Source organism: Budorcas taxicolor, chromosome 9, assembly GCF_023091745.1.
Source record: "Budorcas taxicolor isolate Tak-1 chromosome 9, Takin1.1, whole genome shotgun sequence".
Taxonomy (NCBI): Eukaryota; Metazoa; Chordata; class Mammalia; order Artiodactyla; family Bovidae; genus Budorcas; species Budorcas taxicolor.
In genome coordinates this window covers 24,019,204-24,039,989 of record NC_068918.1, presented here as the reverse complement: position 1 = coordinate 24,039,989, position 20,786 = coordinate 24,019,204, and the positions used below count along the sequence as shown (strand labels likewise).

The 20,786-nt window shown below is 38.6% G+C and overlaps 1 protein-coding gene across 1 annotated transcript in view; it reads right to left on the bottom strand.

The window, feature by feature from the left end:
• CEP85L (centrosomal protein 85 like) overlaps positions 1-20,786 on the bottom strand; it is a 132,079-nt gene that overhangs the window by 38,413 nt on the left and 72,880 nt on the right. The window contains exon 4 of the mRNA XM_052645508.1: positions 8,416-8,537. Within this exon, the coding sequence (XP_052501468.1) occupies positions 8,416-8,537 (122 nt within the window). The remainder of the gene's footprint in view (positions 1-8,415; positions 8,538-20,786) is intronic.

Here is a 20,786-nt window from a genome sequence, read left to right as displayed (position 1 = left end):
TTTATTATATTTATATCATATTTATTCTCCATCACAAGTGTTGAATTAAGATTTCATTATTTTTATCAGCTTACTTGAGTATTTAATGCAGTTTTAGTAGTGTGTTTCTAAGTTATTTTGCCTGTTTATACCTAGATATATTTATTGTTCAGTTGCTCAGCCATGTCCAACTCTTTGTGACCCCATAGACTGCAGCACGCCAGGCCTCCCTGTCCTTCATCATCTCCCGGAGCCTGCTCAAACTCATGTTTGCTGAGTCGGTGATGCAATCCAACCACCTCATCCTCTGTCGTCCCCTTCTCTGGCCTTCACTCTTTTCCATCAGGGTCTTTTAAAGAGCAGGCTCTTTGAATCAGGTGGCCAGAGAATGGGAGCTTCAGCTTCAGCATCATTCCTTCCAATGAATATTCAGGACTGATCTCCTTTGGGATGGACTGATTGGATCTCCTTGCAGTCCAAGAGACTCTCAAGAGTCTTCTCCTACATCACAGTTCAAAAGCGTCAGTTCTTCAGTGCTCAACCTTCTTTATGTTCCAACCCTCACATCCATACATGACTACTGGAAAAACCATAGCTTTGACTAGACGGACCTTTGTTGACAAAGTAATGTCTCTGCTTTTTAATATGCTGCCTAGGTAGGTCATAGCTTTTCTTCCATGGAGCAACTGTCTTTTAATATCATGGATGCAGTCAGCATCTACAGTGATTTTGGAGCCCAAAAAATAAAGTCTCTGTTCCCGTTATTTCCTCGTCTATTTGCCATGAAGTGATAGGACTGGATGCCATGATCTTGGTTTTTTGAATGTTGAGATTTAAGACAGCTTTTTCACTCTCCTCTTTCACCTTCATCAAGAGGCTCTTTAGTTCCTCTTCACTTTTTGCCATAAGGGTGGTGTCATCTGCATATCTGAGGTTATTTTGGTATTTCTCCCGGCAATCTTGATTCCAGCTTGTGCTTCATCCAGCCCAGCATTTCGTATGATGTTTTCTGCATATAAGTTAAATAAGCAGGGGGACAATATACAGCCTGACATACTCCTTTCCCGATCTGTAACAAGTCTGTTGTCCCATGTTCAGTTCTAACTGTAGCTTTTTGACCTGCATACAGGTTTCTCAGGAGGCAGGTCAGGTGGTCTGGTATTCCCACCTTGTTAAGAATTTTCCACAGTTTGTTGTGATCCACACAAAGACTTTAGAGTAGTCAATGAAGCAGAAATAGATGTCTTTCTGGAATTCTCTTGTTTTTTCTATGAGTCAATGGATGTTGTCAATTTGATATCTGGTTCCTCTGCCTTTTCTAAATCCAGCTTGAACATCTGGAATTTCTCAGTTTATGTACTGTTGAAGTCTAGCTTGCAGAATTTTGAGCCTTACTTTGCTAGCGTGTGAAAGGAGTACAATTGTGAGGCAGTTTGAACATTCTTTGGCACTGCCTTTCTTTGAGATTGGAATGAAAACTGACCTTTTCCAGCCTGTGGCCACTGCTGACTTTTCCAAACTTGCTGGCATATTGAGTTCAGCACTTTACCAGCATCATCTTTTAGGATTTGAAATAGCTGAGCTGGAATTCCATCACCTCCATTAGCTTTGTTCACAGTGATGCTTCCTAAGGCCCATTTGACTTTGCACTCCAAGGTGTCTCATTCTAGGTGAGTGATCACACCATCATGGTTATCTGGTTCATTAAGATCAGGAAGAAGGCAAGGATGTCCTGCTACCCACGGCTTTTCAGCCTTGTCCCTGAAGCCCTAGCTAGTGAAGACATGAATGCAAAGTTTTGCAGCATCACACTGAGGTACAGGCATCTCTGAGCCTCATCAAGGAGCCTCCATCCCTCCCAGGAGAGGTACGTAGCAACGTCTTCAAAGCCCATACTGCTCCTGAGGTGGGCCCCTTAGTGCTGCCACTGTCACCAGACTCTGGCCAGAGTGGGCCGCGAGCGGCCGGGGGACGGGGCACGCAGGTTCCGCTCCAGGCCTGGCGCAGGGCACCTGGGGCGGCACTGTGGAACCTCAGAGCCACCTCTTTGGCACGTGGACAGCACCTCCTCTCACGCCTTTTAGGTCTCGTCACAGGGTCCCAAACCAGTGCTCCTGAACCAGCACAGATTCACTGGCAGTTTAAAAGAACGTAGGTATATAGCATCGTAAAATCAATTTCTAAATCTATTTCGTTCCAAGGCCAACTGCTATACTGTGTGAAATTCTGTTCGGACACCAAACACTGTACCTTAGCACTGGACTTCACAACTCTTAGGGCAGAGTCCCCAGCAAGAAAGCCTCACTTCAGATGCCAGACAAAACCAACTGGGTACAAATCTGGTGAGTTCCCCAAATTTTTATTATAGAATTTCACTGCATGGGCATGACTGATTAAATCACCAGCTGTGTGACTGAATTCAATTTCCAGTCCCCTCCTCTCCCTGGAGGCTGAACTAGCTCCAAGACCCAACCCTCTGACCACAGGGTTGGTCTCTCTGGTGAACAGCCCAGGTCCTGAAGCAGATATCCAGGGCTTAAGAATCACCTCATTAGCATAAATGCAGGTGTGTTCTAGGGCTCATGAATAAAAAAGACTTGTATATATTCACCCTGCTTATTTAACTTATATGCAGAGTATATCATGAGAAACACTGGGCTGGATGCAGCACATGCTGGAATCAAGATTGCCGGGAGAAATATCAATAACCTCAGATATGCAGATGACACCACCCTTACGGCAGGAAGAAGGACTAAAGAGCCTCTTGATGAAAGTGAAAGAGGAGAGTGAAAAAGTTGGCTTAGAGCTCAACATTCAGAAAACAAAGATCATGGCATCCGGTCCCATCACTTCATGGCAAATAGACAGGGAAACAGTGTCAGACTTTATTTTGGGGGGCTCCAAAATCACTGCAGATGGTGACTGCAACCATAAATAAAAAGATGCTTACTCCTTGGAAGAAAAGTTATGACCAACCTAGATAGCATATTGAAAAGCAGAGACATTACTTTGCCAACAAAGGTCCATCTCATTAAAGCTATGGTTTTTCCAGGAGTTATGTATGGATGTGAGAGTTGGACTATAAAGGAAGCTGAGCACCGAAGAATTGATGCTTTTGAACTGTGGTGTTGGAGAAGACTCTTGAGAGTCCCTTGGACTGCAAGGAGATCCAACCAGCCCATCCTAAAGGAGATCAGTCCTTAGTGTTCACTGGACAGACTGATATTGAAGCTGAAACTCCAATACTTTGGCCACCTGATGTGAAGAGCTGACTCGTTTGAAAAGACTCTGATGCTGGGAAAGATTGAAGGCGGGAGAAGGGGACGACAGAGAATGAAGTGGATGGATGGCATCACCAACTCAATGGAGATGAGTTTGAGTAGACTTCCGGAGTTGGTGATGGACAGGGAGGCCTGGCGTGCTGTGGTCCGTGGGGTTTGCGAAGAGTTGGACATGACTGAACAACTGAACTGAAATATTTAGTCTCCTTCCCAAGAACCCTGAAACAGTGGCTAGTCAGATTTCTTAGTACTGGACAAAATTTTAAGAAGATTTGTACTGGAAATTGCAAGTAATGACAGAATGAGATTCTCCTCTGTGCCGACAGCATCATTTACTAATAGCATTAATTCAGCTGTCTCCACTGAGTGTAGTGGGTTTCCTCTCTGAATTAGGCTCCAGTACACTGACTTATCCTTATATTTTATCTGTTCAATTCAGCAGCAGGAGCCAAGCAACTTCTAAGTGTAAACCATTATAAGAACCATGAGTATCAGCAACAGCATAGATTAACCAAAAACGTTAGCTTATTTTTCATTAAAATGAGGCTATTTCCTCTGAACAAATATTTAGTGAGTTTCTATTATGAGTAATAAAATATACTTGAAACTCTCTTCTGTGAAGGAGCTCAGAATCTACTGAGGAAAGACAATTACATAAATATAACTATTATATACATAAAACATATAATGAGGCTACTCTTTGTTAATGGCCACTATGCATCAGATAGGATTATGACTTTTTACACACATTCATTCTTTTAATCCTCATGCTGTACAGCTAGGTGGGAGAGGGGAGTTGCCTAAAACAGTGATCTTCGAAAATCTCACTTTTTGCTTAAGTAGTGAAACTCCTTGTACCCAGGCAGACGAGACAATCAATTTGCAAAAGGTCAAGTATCTTATTCTGAATTACCTAAATGGTTAGTATCAAGTATAAGGAATTAGGAAACCAGGTTTCCTCCTTTGAGTTGCTTTTGCAATTAAACTGTGTGCTTTTTCTCATAAGATAGGGGACATTTAAGAACAGTTTCTTTTTCTTAATTTTTTAAAAAATTTTATTTTATATTGGAGTATAGTTGATTAACAATGCTCTATTAGTTTCAGGTGTACAGCAAAGTGATTTACTTACATATATAAATGTATATTCTTTTCCAAATTCTTTTCCCATTTAGGTTATTACAGAATATTGAACAGATTTCCCTGTGCTATATACAGTAGGTCCTTGTTGGTTATCTGTTTTAAAAATACATCCATGTCAATTCCAAACTTTCAATCTATCGCTCTGATCATTTCCCACTGGTAGCCATAAGAACAGTTTCTATAGCAGCTAATTTTCCTTAACATTTGATCTTCTTTGACCTAATTAACCAAACTCTATAAAAGCTATAGGCATGGTAAAAAAAAAAAATTTTTTTTTCTCATGCAATCATGAACAACTTGATATTTTCAGGAATAATATACAGTGTACAATTTTTAGTTAAGTGACTTTCAAGGTATCATCAACCACACCATATTCCAAAATAGAAAAGTTTAGCATCTTCACTCTCAGCTTCATCCAGGAAGAAACTAAATCCTGTCATCTCTGTCTCTGAAATACCCTATGTATGTGTTATCACAATTTTAAAGGCCATTAGTCTCATCTGGTTCCTAGAAGAAAGATATACTATTATTTTGTTCTCAATTTTAGTACTATATGTGTTATATAAAGATTTTTAAACATGAACAATTTTTGCTTTTAAATTCTGATTCTATTGCTACAGAAAGAGGAGCTACTTTTTCTTTCTCTTATACAATATCAAATGCATTAATCATCACAAATTTTATAACAGACTTGTAAAATATCAAAGATTATTTAAGACACTGGGTGCAGTATACTATTCACAAAAACACCCATAATTATTCCCTTCCCTGTATTACTTACACTCCTTTTGTTCCTTCTGTCCACAGGTGAAGTCTCCTGGCCTTGTGACCAATCAGAACACAGAGGAAGTGATTCTGTGCCACTTCCGAGCCTAATCTCCAAGAGAACGTGTATGCTTCATTTCCTCTTTGAACTTCACCCAACCACCCTACGAACAAACCCTGGCTAGAATACTGCAGGATAGCAGACCCCTGCAGATGCTTGTATGGGAGCTACAGGCCATCCAGGTGCGGCTAGCCTAGGCCGGCCAACTCCTACTCATGACAATGCAGAAGATATAGGCAGTTCTCCAAAGACGACACACAGATGGCCAAAAGATACATGAAAAGATGCTCAACACTGCTAATTACTAGAGAAATGCAGATCAAAACTACAATTAGGTATGACCTCACACCAGTGAGAATGGCCATCAACAGAAAGTCCACAAATAATAAATGCTGGAGAGGGTGTGGAGAAAAGGGAACCTTCCTATACTGTTGGTGGGAATGAGAACTGGTATAGCTACTATGAAGAACAGAATGGAGGTTCCTTAAAGAACTCAGAGTGGAGCTGCCGTATGATCCTGCCATCCCATTCCTGGCCATACATCTGGAGAAAACTATAACTTGAGAAGATATGCACCCCAGTGTTCACTGCAACACTGTTTACAACGGCCAAGACATGGGAACAACCTAAATGTGCACCAACAGATGAATGGATAAAGATGTGCTACCCATAAACAACAGAATATTATGCAGCCATAAGAGAGAATCCAGTAACGCCATCTGCAGCAACATGAGTGGGTCTAGAGATTATCGTACTAAGTCCAAGATAAACGTTTCACAGGAAAAAAACATGGTATCATTCATATGTGGAATCTAAAATATGATACAAATGAACTTATTTACAAAACAGAAACTCACAGACACAGAAAACAAACTTACGGCTACCAAAGGGGAAAGATGGCAGGGATGGATAAATTAAAAACGAGAGTAACACAGTGTATAGTGTTAGTCACTGAGTCATGTATGACTCTTTGTGATCCCGTGGACTGTAGCCTACCAGGTTTCTCTGTCCATGGAATTCTCCAGGCAAGAATACTGGAGTGGGTTGCCATTTCCTTCTCCAGGGGATCTTCCCAACCCAGGGATCGAACCCAGGTCTCCTGCACTGCAGGCAGACTCTTTACCATCTGAGCCACCACATACACATGTAAGGGCCTACAGTATAGCAGAAAGAACTATACTCAATATTTTGTGATAAACCTACATGATAAAAGGATCTGAAAAGGTTATTTATTTATAAATATATATGAATATATATATATACATACAGATACATATGAATCATTTAGCTGTATACCTATTCGTTGTAATCAACTATACTTCAATAAAAAAATTTTTTTAATTAAAACAAGAATTGGCCAACTGAACAACTCTGAATGATTCTGGATTATTTCCTTAGTGTCCTTCTATATATACAAAATTGATAAATATAAATATGTTTAATAGACTATACTAATAATAACCTATATTTCTTACTTTCACAGACTGAATGCTGGGAGCCTTCCCCAAGATTCATACATTAAATCCTAATGCCCAACATGTGGTATAAAAGGTGGAGGGTCTTTGGGAAGTGATAAGGTCACGAAGACAGAGTTCAAACAAATGCAATTAGGATCACTACAAAAGAAGCTCTGGAGAGCTCCCTTGCCCCTTTCACCACATGAGGCTACAGCAAGAAGATGGCCATCTATGAACCAGGAAGTTGGCTCTCACCAGATTCTCACTGAATTGGTCAGTGCCTTGGACTTCCCAGCCTCTAGAAGTGGGAGAAATAAATATTTATTGTCTATTAAGCATTCTATTATTTTCCTGTTTCTTTGCATTGTTCATTTAAAAAGGCATTCTGATCTCTCCTTGCTATTCTCTGGAACTCTGCATTCAGATGGGTATATCTTTCCTTTTCTCCTTTGCCTTTCACGTCTCTTCTTTTCTCAGCTATTTGTAAGGCCTCCTTAGACTAACATTTTGCCTCCTTGCATTTCTTTTTCTTGGGGATGGTTTTCATCAGCGCCTCCTGTACAATGATGCTGGGAAAGACTGAAGGCAGGAGGAGAAGGGGATGACAGAGGACGAGGTGGTTGGATGGCATTACCGACTCAAAGGACATGAGTTTGAGCAAACTCTGAGAGATGGTGAAGGACGGGAAAGACTGGCGTGCTACAGTCTATGGGATCACGAAGAGTCCGACACGACTGAGTAACTGAATAAGCTACCCAGTCTACGGTGTTCTGTTGTAGCAGCCCACACGAACCGAAACAGCTATTAACTTCTGCTCAACAGAGCGGCATAATGGCGTCTAAAAAATAATAGAAGCTGAGTGATTCTCACTGAGGACAAACCAATTCATATTAATGAAAGTCTGAATTCTGGTCTGTTTAAAAACAGCATCAATTTCGAGTATATACAATAAATTAAGTATTAAGAATATATATCCAACTGTGTCTATACTTATACATAAAATTCACTTATACTAGAAACATCTGATATTTTAAGATAGCTTTTCATAGAATCAATTGTAACAACCTCTTGCAGTCTTCATTCATTTACCAGGCATGGACGTTATCAAGCACTAAGCACATATACTACATGCCAGGCTCTGTTCAAGATGTTGAGAACACAGTGGAGAACAAGGAAGTCAGAAGGTCTATGCACTAGTTTATATTCCAGCAGATCATGCTTAACATTAAGTCTCTAAGCAAAATCTTTTGAAATTTCAACTATTAAATTATTTAAAGGTTTGAATAAGGATTTAATTTGAAGATTAAAGTATCTAGTACTTTATCTCATAAAAGCACATGAAAATAAGTAGTAACTAGCACTGATTGAGAAAAAATGCCTTCTCAGGCTATCTTCCAATTACCATGATAGGCAACAGGTTTAATTATCCCCAAAGTATACATAAATGACGTAGAGCCAATATAGATCATAAATAATTAAGTAATATTAAGATTTATTGCTTAGAATAATCAGGAGTCTATTCAGTTTAAAGTAATTCTTTTTTCAGAGCTTTGGTACTCAAATAGGCAAAATTTTGCAAATGTCTGGGACTGGGAATAGACAGAATGAGACTTCAATGTCCTTCTAAGGTTCTATTTCTTAAACTCTAAGTGGTAGGTACAAAGATACTTACTTTATTAATCTACACTTCCGCATGCCTGAAATAGTAATTAAAAAAAAAAAAATGACTCACCGATCAATTACAATCTCTTTCTGCCTTAGCAGTCCTTCTTTTATTTTCAGCACTGATTCCCACTTACTGAAATCTTGATAGCCGGGAGGTGAATAACTTTGACGAGATGATCCAGACAAAACCTGCACAAACATGTGTACACTATTAGTATACTAAAAGCGGCTAAAGGGAATATTTATATGTCATCTAGTATTTTCCCAATGATTTTCATTAAAAAAAAAATTTAAACTACACCTGTGAATACAACATAACATGAAGAATTTCAAGGAAGTTCTAAAGTAAATGTACAAATCTAAGCAAGAATCAGTAGACAGCAGAGCACATTATAGTACCAATGTAAGATGCTGGCCTCATTATCTTGTGGAAGCTTCCTGGAAATGAGAAGTTAATCACTGCCTAAGGAAGGAGTGCGGTAAGGCTAGACTAGACTGTGTATGTATCACCAGAAGGGCTTCCACACTTGAAACTGCCATTCACCACATCATCCTTTAATTACATTAAAACTTCAAAAGCTAAAATATCTTCCCAAAGTAGTAAATATAGCCATAGAAAATGACTATTAATCAGATAATCTAGATGACTGCCGGTCTCTAGTGTATCATTTAGAAAAAAAAAATCTGTTTAGACTTTTAAAAATATTTAAGGTATTTAAACAACACAAACAACAACAAAACCAATGTAACATATCCTCAAACTTCTATCACTGAAACAAAATTAAAATTTTAATACTGGTGGTACTGGCTGAACTGACTCCTCAAAATAATGCTGAAGTTCTAACCCCTAATACCTCAGAATGCAGCCTCGTTTAGAAATACAGACTGCAGATAAAGTCAAGATGAAGTCATTAGACTAACACAAAAGGGGAAATGTGAACACAGACATGCACAGAGGGAAGACTGTGTAAAGAGATGAACATAACAAGATTGCCAGAAAGCCACTAGAAACCAGCCTGAAACAGACTTTTATTCACAGCCCTCAGGAGGAATTTATTCTGCTGACACCTTGATCCAGAACTTTTAAGCTCCAGAACTGTGAGACATAGATTTCTGTTGTGTAAGCTGCCTTGTTTGTCTGTTATGGCAGCTCTAAGAAACTAACACCATTGGTAAATCAAACAGGAACACAAATTCCTTGGCAAACTAAGAGATGCTACGAACACCAAAAAGCAACTTTCAAGGAATTCAAACTTGCAGTAATATCTTCATCCTTTGCTTTCCAAAGATCTACTGACAAGACTTGCTTCTGAATAAACCAGTAACTGGGTGACATCAACTAGTCCTAGATTAAACCTTTAAAATGCCTGTCAAGTAATACCAGGACAGGATGTTTCAGGCAGCAGCAGATGACCAGACTAAGAATGCTAGAAACCAGGTGATAACAGGGTACTTCACTTTGTCAAATGGGCAGATATTTGGAGTCAGGGTGACACACAGGGTTATAGAGACAGGTTAGTCAGAGATTTAGCTTTTGAATTTTATTCTTTCTTCTGCCTAATATACAACTCAGGTTGATATGGGGCCAACATGCGCCAGTACGGATATATCAGTTGTTGCAGTACCAAAGCATTTTCACTGTGGTTGAAAATAGATGCTGCCCAAACACCTTGAAAGGCCTTCCCTAGTGGCTAAATTGTAAAGAATCTCCCTGCAATGCAGGAGACCCAGGTTCAATCCCTGGGTCAGGAAGAGCGCCTGGAGAAAAAGATGGAAACCCACTCCAGTATTCTTGCCTGAAGCCACAGTCCATGGGGTCGCAAAGAGTCAGACATAATTGAGCCATTAACACTTTCAAACCCCCTGAATGTCCTATCCACTACCTAGGCCACTCCTCAGAGCTTTCCATCACCCAACAAAGAGTCACTTCCTGGCATAAACGGGGGCCTTCAGGACACCACTCATCGCATCCTTCCTGACTGGCTGGTTTCTGCTAATCAGTCTCTCAAAATTCTCCCATTTCAACACTACCAGCTTATATGTAGCCACCAGAGCCAGGATTCAAATACACGGAGCCCAACAAAAGAGTACCACACTGTCTCACTCTTTCTATTACGGCCCAGCTGACCAAGAAGGTACTTCAAATTTCATATCATAGAAGCTGAAAAAATGTTTGACAGTAACTGCTCTTAAAAACTTAAGAGAGAATTAAGCACTATAAACAATATTGCTGATGTTAAGAGAAAGTCTGCTTATCACAACTCCATGTTACTTCAGTTCAGTTCAGTCGCTTAGTCGTGTCTGATTCTTTGTGACCCCATGAATTGCAGCACACCAGGCCTCCCTGTCCATCAACAACTCCCGGAGTTCACTCAAACTCACATGCATCGAGTCGGTGATGCCATCCAGCCATCTCATCCTCTGTCGTCCCCTTCTCTTCCTGCTCCCAATTCCTCCCAGCATCAGAGTCTTTTCTAACGAGTCAACTCTTTGCATGAGGTGGCCAAAGTACTGGCATTTCAGCTTTAGCATCAGTCCTTCCAATGAACACCCAGGGCTGATCTCCTTCAGAATGGACTGGTTGGATCTCTTTGCAGTCCAAGGGACTCTCAAGAGTCTTCTCCAACACCACAGTTCAAAAGCATCAATTCTTTGGCGCTCAGCTTTCTTCACAGTCCAACTCTCACATCCATACATGACCACAGGAAAAACCATAGCCTTGACTAAACAGACGTTAGTCGGCAAAGTAATGTCTCTGCTTTTGAATATGCTATCTAGGTTGGTCATAACTTTCCTTCCAAGGAGTGAGCGTCTTTTCATTTCATGGCTGCAGTCACCATCTGCAGTGACTTTGGAGCCCCCAAAAATAAAGTCTGACACTGTTTCCATTGTTTCCCCATCTATTTCCCATGAAGTGATGCCATGATCTTCGTTTTCTGAATGTTGAGCTTTAAGCCAACTTTTTCACTCTCCTCTTTCACTTTCATCAAGAGGCTTTTTAGTTCCTTTTCACTTTCTTGCCAAAAGGGTGGTGTCATCTGCATATCTGAGGTTACTGGTATTTCTCCCAGCTATCTTGATTCCAGCTTGTGCTTCTTCCAGCCCAGCATTTCTCATCATGTACTCTGCATATAAGTTAAATAAGCAGAGTGACAATATACAGCCTTGATGTACTCCTTTTCCTATTTGGAACCAGTCTGTTGTTCCATGTCCAGTTCTAACTGTTGCTTCCCGACCTGCATACCGGTTTCTCAAGAGGCAGGTCAGGTGGTCTGGTATTCCCATCTCTCTCGGAATTTTCCACAGTTTATTGTGATCCACACAGTCAAAGGCTTTGGCATAGTCAATAAAGCAGAAATAGATGTTTTTCTGGAACTCTCTTGCTTTTTCCATGATCCAGTAGATGTTGGCAATTTGATCTCTCGTTCCTCTGCCTTTTCTAAAACCAGCTTGAACATCTGGAAGTTCACGGTTCACATATTGCTGAAGCCTGGCTTGGAGAATTTTGAGCATTACTTTACTAGCGTGCAAAAGTGAAGTCGCTCAGTGATGTCCGACTTTTTGCGATCCCATGGACTGTAGCCTACCAGGCTCCTCCCTCCATGGGATTCTCCAGGCAAAAGTACTGGAGTGGGTTGCCATTTTCCTTCTCCAGGGGACCTTCCCGACCCAGGGATCGAACCTGGGTTTCCCGTATTCCAGGCACTTTAACCTCTGAGCCACCAGGTTACTAGCATGTGAGATAAGTGCAATTATGCGGTAGTTTGAGCATTCTTTGGCATTGCCTTTCTTTGGGATTGGAATGAAAATTGACCTTTTCCAGTGACTATCAATTTAATGGATAGTCATTTCATGCAATTTAGTCAAACTGTAGTTCGAACAGGAATTCATTAAAAGTGGTAACAACTAAGACCATATTAATAATTCTAAAACTCAACATAAGTTGTGGAAATTATCAGAATGATATGGTAAATTGTTTGTGCTATAATTATTACATTTGTAGAATAAAAGTGAATATATATTTAATTTATATCTTGAGTTAAATATCAATCTCCTGGTAACACGTTGCTGCTGCTGCTGCTGCTAAGTCGGTTCAGTCGTGTCTGACTCTGCGCGACCCCATAGTCGGCAGCCGACCAGGCTCCGCCATCCCTGGGATTCTCCAGGCAAGAACACTGGAGTGGGTTGCCATTTTCTTCTCCAATGCATGAAAGTGAGAAGTGAAACTGAAGTCACTGAGTCACGTCCAACTCTCAGCAACCCCATGGACTGCAGCCTACCAGACTCCTCCGTCCATGGGATTTTCCAGGCAAGGTACTGGAGTGGGGTGCCATTGCCTTCTCCGTGGTAACACGTTACAGATATTTTAAATACTGGTTTTTGTATATCATTTTCATGCCTAACAGAAAACTTCTAAGACAACTTGAGGATCTACAGTATCCTCTTCCAAGGATCTATAAAAGTTTCCTCCATGATATTTTAAGCTATGCTTTACTTTACACATCTTGTACTTATTTCAGTAAGACAAGTGCCTAGACAATAGATGATGATCTTTACAAGATGACATGAATTATTCTATTCTTCCACAAGTTAGCTGCTAAAAATTTTTCCCATGGTTGACAACATCCTAAGGAAGTCTCTTATTTTATAAAACTTCTTGGCATCAAGAAAGAAGTAAAGAAAAGGAAAAAGTAGGTCTGCAGTAGCAAAGCAATCAACAATATACTTGGTTTACAGCACTTCATCCACTGACAAGATGGACTGCTGAAGTACTGAGCTGGCCAAAAACTTCGTTCAGGTTTTTCTGTAGCGGTGTATGGAAAAACTTGCATGAACTTTTGGTCAATCCAATACTTGCCAGACACATTTATGAATATATATAAAACAAAATATGAGACTTTATTCTTCCAATTTGTACGTTCCTTGATCTAAACCCTTTAGAACACAAGAAAATTGAGCAAATAGGAAGAAAGGAAAGGAAACCTTTCTCTGTAATTAAGACAATTAAACAATTACCAAACCATTTGCATGGTAGTCTTCTTGCTAAACGTCAATCGTGGTTCATAAAATAGTCTAAAAATGAGAACCAAACGCTGCAGGCGGTGTGTAATTAGTCGCTCAGTTGTGTCGGACTCTGCCACCCCATGGACTATAGCCCGCCAGGCTCCTCTGTCCGTGGGAATTCTCCAGACAAGAATACTGGAGTGGGTTGCCATGCCCTCCACCAGGGGATCTTCCCAACCCAGGGGTCAAACCCAGGTCTCCCATTGCAGGCAGATTCTTTACCATCTAAGCCACCAGGGAAGCCTTAATTCTGATTTGTTAAAACAGTTTAAAAATGAGAATGAATCCTAACAACCAAACGCTGCAGGTAGAGTTACATGTAATTTTTAAAATCTGTTTATATCTGCGCTACACTGAAAATGACAATTATGGAAACATGTTACCTTTTAAGGCTGTTATAATGAGGCCTTAGTGTATGCTATTCTAAACGAAGTTATAGAACACAATTTGAAACACCTAGTAAGAGTTATTAAAATCATAGCATGGCAGCTACTGTACCTTTATGATTTTGCACACTATATAAACAACTACATTACTTAAGATATACAGAAAAGAAACAACTGATTAAATTTTATTTTAATATAATCTATAGCAAATTGGAAGTTTGTATCCTTTGACCTACATCTTCCCATCTCCCCACTGCCCTAACCTCTGGTAACCACTACTCTTAAGTTTTTATTTCTATAAGTTTGGCATTTTTAGATTCTACATGTAAGTGACATCATATGGTATTTGTGTTCCTCTGACTTATTTCATTTGGTCAACTAACTTTCACAGGGGTACAAAGCTGATTAAATGGGGAACTGAATTTGGTATCTAATCAAAAGGAGTGAAAAATGTATGTCTACAAAGACCTACAGGCAAACACTTCATCACTCCAAACTGGAAACAAACCATTAACTGATAAGTGGATAAACTGCGTCACATCCACGAAATGCAATACTAGCTTAACAAAAACAAAATGTATACCTAAACGCCGTGGGCCTAAACTTTCTTTTTCTCTCTACCTCACAAAGTAAGATTGCGGTGAAATCAAGGTCTTGCCTGCCTGGGGAAAATGTGTAAGTACTCAAAGATGCACTGCGGATGATACAATGCACTACCGCAGCTATAATTTCCTACCTATTCGTCACTACGGTACTATTTTACACTGACAAATAATTGAGAGGGAAAAGATCCAGTGAAGTAAATACTGTACACCAAGGATGCAAAAACAGAGTTGGTAATGAAGGGCAGCAGAATATGCCCCTCCAAAACACAACTGGAGGAGCTCATCAACATGCCACCATAATTAATGACATGTTAATTATTTTGAGCGGTAGGCAACTGAAATCCAGCCAATGCAGGGAGAGGCTTCCTCTGAACTCCACTCTCTGCCTAAGGACAGATCCTCCCAAAGGAACTCAACTGTCATAAATCTCCTCCCTGGGAGTTTCATCAGAGAGGATTGGCTCTCATCACAGAAAAAAAAAGACTAGAAGCAGACAGTGTACCCAGACAAAGCTCCTCACAGGTTATCATCTCTCCTATCTATTCTTCTAAGGCCTGTTCATCTCTCTTAAAAATCATCTATCTCCCTTGAAAGGCCTGTATCCTTCCTCTGCTTTTCTTGAATTAAGCAGTATCTAATTCTGAATTCTAAAGCTACCACTCTGAGTTCCTCATTTTCCCCTGAGTATCTTCCATGGGTACACAAGGTACACATGTTAATAATCTTCTATTTGTTTCTCTTGTAATCCATCTTTTATTATAAGGGTCTCAGCTAAGAACGAAGAATGGTAGAGAGAAAATTGTTTGTCCTCCCATACAACAACCTACAAGCTGGTTCTGAAGAGCTGTTGATACTTAAGAAGAACAAAGAAGCTGTCCAATAGGACAGGGGGCAATTCTGCTCCCAAATATGAAAAAGAAGAAAGTATTTTATATTTAAATAATGCCTTCCCTATAACCAGTAGTAACACATTTTTATCCTAAGTATTTAGAAAACAATTAAGAATTTCCATTCAATAAAGTTGTAACTGGTCAGGAGAGGAATACCATTTTATGGCAGAATTTCAAGTCATCAGTCATGTTTCTACTTGCCCATAACTAATGTAAGTAATCAAAGAGAAAGTAATTGAAACATATGAATATATAATTTATGGCTTGTGAATAATAATAAAACTTTAACTAGACATGAACATGAAATCTAAAAGATAATTATAAAGGCATGTAGCTGTGAGCGATCTCCGAGTATGGAACAGAAAGGAAGTCATCAAAGTCAGGAACTTTTCAAAATCTGTTCAGCAAAACAAGGACACCTTTTATTAAGTAAACATTTTTAATACGTAATTGGTAGTTACCAGACTCGAGAGGGAGGGGAACTCCTCATTGAGATGTTTTCCCTAAAAACGCATAAGACACACTGTTGCAGTGGTGGTTTAGAAAAGAAAACAGTAGTCTAGCCGTGTTCTTGCTCAGTCATGTCGGACTCTTTGTAACCCCACCAGCTGGGGCCCACCCAGCTCCTCTGCCAATGGAATTTTCCAAGCAAGCATACTGAAGTGGGTTGCCATTTCCTACTCCAGGGGATCTTCCCAACCCAGGGATTGAACCTGTGTCTCTGATATCCCCTGCACTGGCAGGCAGATTCCTTACCACTGTGCCACCTGGGAAACCCAGGCTAGCCAGTATACTAGCATAACTCTTCTGCATCTAGACCCCAACCACCCAGAATTCTAACATATGTATGGCCACCTCATTGTAAACAGCAAATTTCAGTCTAATAATTGAATAGGGAAAACATGGATCTACAACAATCCCAAATATATCTATTTAGATGAGACCCAGATGCTATGGAAAGTTGCCAAAATATGTCACGTAATGGTCAAACATGCTTCTAAAATAAGCGGACTATTTGCATCTGAAAATAGCTCCAAATTCTTTGGCCTCAGCCTGGACAAATACTGTTAAACTCAGATAATCTAGTGCTGCCACACTTAACTGGACTACAACCTCCGCAATTCTTCAAGTTTGTTATCTCTCTTTCATTTGCCTTTGTTACTCAGCTCATTCATCACTCACAACATGTCAAATAACACAGCAAATCTTCCTCTCTTTCCTGGAATAATCTATCTGAAGAGATACTCTATGAAGTGCTTTTTGGTAAAAGTATCAGGATACCTCACCCAAAGGTAAATTCACAAAGCTCAACAATGTAGATGAAAATAAATTACAAATTATTTAGAATTTACAGTTTTTATTCAAAGAGAAGGAAAAATATGGATTACAGAACTGTCATAAAACAAAATCTGTATCTTACATATTGTATTATTACTAAAAGAATGTGCATAAAATAAAAAAACTCCATCTTTAAGCCCATGGAATTACTTATAGAATGTATTACTACATATTTCTCTAAAAAAATAAAAATAAATCATATAAAAAATTCTATCCATAAGCTTTTTTATCAGAGTGACTAATTATAAACAAAAGTCTGCATCATGACTCTTAAAGTTTAAATTACAGAAGGAACTGCGTTTTTAATGATCTCACTATTTCTTTGTCTATATTATTAATTAATTCTATAATGCTATTTTTGCCATCCTGATATGCTTTACTGAAATAACAATACAAATATATCAAGTCACATCAAGGGTAAAAGACTCTAAAAAATGATAAAAAAGAAACTGATGAGAGGAATACATAGCTACATTTTGTATCTTAAAAGTACACGTATATGAAAATAGAACTGTAAAAGCATTACTGATTTCTACCATGCTACACAGCCAAGTTACTATTAATTTAACTCTTTTTTTGGAGGAAAAGACATTTTTCCTCTGAAAAATCAATCTGGTTGATGTATGATCTTTGTTAGCATCAGCATGTTTTTTAAAAATGCCAACAAAGGAATGATCTATGCATGAAACATGATCTCATTACAATTGTAACACAAAAGTGAAGGGGGTAAATGATATATCCAAGATTGAAGAGCAAATCATTTTCCCTAAGCAAATCAATCAGAAGATTCAGAGTGGAAGTGTTTAAGTATTCAAATTTAATAGTGGATTTCACCTATAAAAAAAGAGAATGCAGTATTTTCCAAACCTTTTGCATCATTACTTAAGGATAACAAATTTACCAGATTACAGAACCAGAGTCTACTAAAACAGAGCGACAGTATGAACACCAACATATTCCACTTATTTTTAAAAGCAGATTACCAAAATATGTCTTACCAATTTTTTTATCATATTGTACCACTGAGAGGTAGAAGAAAAGTATAAAACAATAAATGTGTTTTGGGACCAAAGTACTGCCTACATTATTTTAAAATGTTATGTAGGATTTTTCTAGAAGGATACAAAAGGAATTATGAATGATGGGTATCTTGTGAGGAGACAGGGAGTCGGCTTCTACTTTGTATCAACTGGGATTAACTGACTTTGCTCGGCACACATATACTACATGTTCTTTTCTGACAGTGCAGTTAAGGGCCATTAAGCACTTTCTTCTTTCATATGTTAAAATACTGTTTTTTTAAAAATATATATTTCAAGAGTCAACAATGGGTAATCTCAGAGAAACTGTTGAGAGTTTAGAGAGGCAAGCTGACTGCTGCTCAATTTAAACATACCTTCATGTATTTTTCTAAAAAGTATCAGCACCAGCAATGTTAGAGATTTTTTAAAATTTCTGTGGTAATGCTCAGTCTAGTTCATTCCCTAGACCATAGCACACAATCAACAAAAAGAGAATGACTAACGATGATCCCTCAAGTATGTTTCTCAGTTTTCAAAAAAATCCAAAATTATTTTGAACAGCACAGATGGGTACTGCAATTAGAGTATTACGACAGTACTTATGACAGTGGTTCCTATCCCAAGTTTAGTCTGTGTCATGATAGGCCTGGCCTTATTCTTTTAAAACTCTCAGGACACAACACAGAATCTGGTAATATTTGCTAAATATTAAGCACTCTAAAAATTTACAAACTTCAAAAGGTTACCACCCCTGAAATTAGCATTACTTAAAATCTTAAGATTTAAATGTTAAATGTTAAATCTTAACATTTTTATAGCAATGATACATATAATAAAAAGATATGTATACACTCTAAAGATCATAGTTCAAAGATTAATCAACAAACTTACACTTGAATAAAAATGATGCTTTCCAAACCTTGAGGCTCAGCCTCATTTCTCTTAGACCCAGGAAATCTTTGAGTAACCTACATAACTAATTTTAGTTTGCATTTTAGACATACACTTGGGAAAAAAAGTCTTCAGTGACTATGTTGTACTTCTATTCTGTACATGTAAAGTCTCAAGAGCACTTTTTGATTGTCAAACATTCAGCACACAGGTTCATAATAATCCAAACACTGAATTTTTAGATATTTTATGTTTTCAAGTTAGATTTTAAAAACGGACATAGTAATGCTGGAGTCAACAATCAACTCTTCAGATGTCTATGGCCCCAACTAAGCAATAAACCTATAAAAATGCATACTTTAACAGGGGAGCCTGAACAACCAAGTTTGCCAAAAGTATGCTCTTGATCTTAATGCTAACGGCTGGTCCTGGAACCTACTCACTTCCTCTGACCAACTCAAGGGCAAATGAAAACAGCAGATGATGACATGTTCACATCCTTTTGCTGTGCTATATAAGCTTTTAATCCGAAGATGGGTTAAGGAGGAAGTACAGATTTACTGCAATGTATCAAAACAGTGTACAACATGTACAATTCTCAATGCATTAAAGTGCTGACAAAAACTTAACATCTGGACATTAGAAAGTTGGGCTTATTAATCTTTTCTGCTGGGACATCTCTTGCTTTATAAGATAAACATGAATTCTACATACCAAAATCCATTTTACATAACCTTTTCAAGAATGCATCCATGCTAAAAACTCAAGGGTCACTTGCATTTGTATTCCATAACTTCCTTTGACTTAGCCCTTTACAAGCTCATTTGTAATGGCAAAAAATATTTAAAATATCCATTAACCTTAACTTCTATGGGATAAATAGTATGAGGAGTAAAGAAAAATAAATCAGCCCCCATTCATGAAATGCATGCAAAGAAAAAATAAATACCTAAAAAACATATAAAGTACCCCTCCAACTTCTGATTTATCTGAGTTTTCTGAATTGTAAGACATACTTAATACTTACGCAATTAAAAATTAAGAACAAACAGGCTTCTCCCTACACATTTTTTAATAATAAAGTCAAGAAAGAAAGGAATAGATTCCAGATAGAAGAAATGAAACACAAATGGTAGAGCTGTCAAATACAGTTAGGAGTAGATGACAACACCAAATTAGGAAAAACCTCTGTATACAATGGCTGTAAAATTTGGGTTTTTAATTTTGAGGGACATGGTGATAATAAAGAAAAGTTCTCAGCATGTGAGAACCAAATTTACCCGTGAGAAGGCAACTTGGATATCAGAGTAAAGAACAGGAGAGGGTCAAGACAGTAGGTTATATAAAAGCTCAGAGGAGAGCTGATGAGGCCATGGGAACAGAGATTGCGAATCGGCAGTGTGCATTTGATTTCCTAGTGGACCAGAGTCTGTGAGAAGACAGAAACAAGGATCAGTCCCAAATTTCCATTTTGGATGATAAATAGTGATCCCAACAAAGAGACCGGGAATGCAAGGAGCTCAAGCACTGGGGTGTAGAGCAAAAGATAATGAATGTAATGGGGGTGGGGTACCCCGGGATCTACAAATCTTTGACCTGGATTGGAATCTTCCTAACAAAGGAACAACCTCATGGTCTACAGAGTTCTGTAGCAAGTATCTGGAGACTTGAGGGTCGCCTTCTGTTGTTAAATTGGCTGTTATGTGTATGTGTGTGAATGAGATTTTCCATTTCTTATTTTGGCTTCAGTTCTGTCAACTTCTTTGGTATAAAATATGTAGCTCTCTTAGAAATCATACTGGTGCTAATCTGACTCTCAATCCTGAATTTTCTTGTCCTCCTAGTGTTATCTTGCCTTACTGGTTAACTTCCAAACGTTAAACGTTTATCTGTACATTACTTGTTTACTGATAGACAAATTCCTTAAAAAGCCACAGAGCATGCTACAGCATTTCTTTCCACCACTTAGAGTGTGCTTCATAAATTTCTCCCAAATTGTGCAAACCTACTTGACAAGCACTTCCTTTAAACTAACTGGCTTCTCTTGATGTCAAACTCTTCCCCATTGCTAATTGGGCTATTAATATTTAATAAGGCAAGAGTCTGTCCAGAGTTCAGCATTTATTAAAAAAAAAATAAAATGGTTCAGCCTTCAAGCATCTCACACATCAATTTCTAAAGCAAAATCTACCTTCCCTTAAGTTTTGTAAGTTAAAATCTACCTTCCTAAGTTTCATAAGTT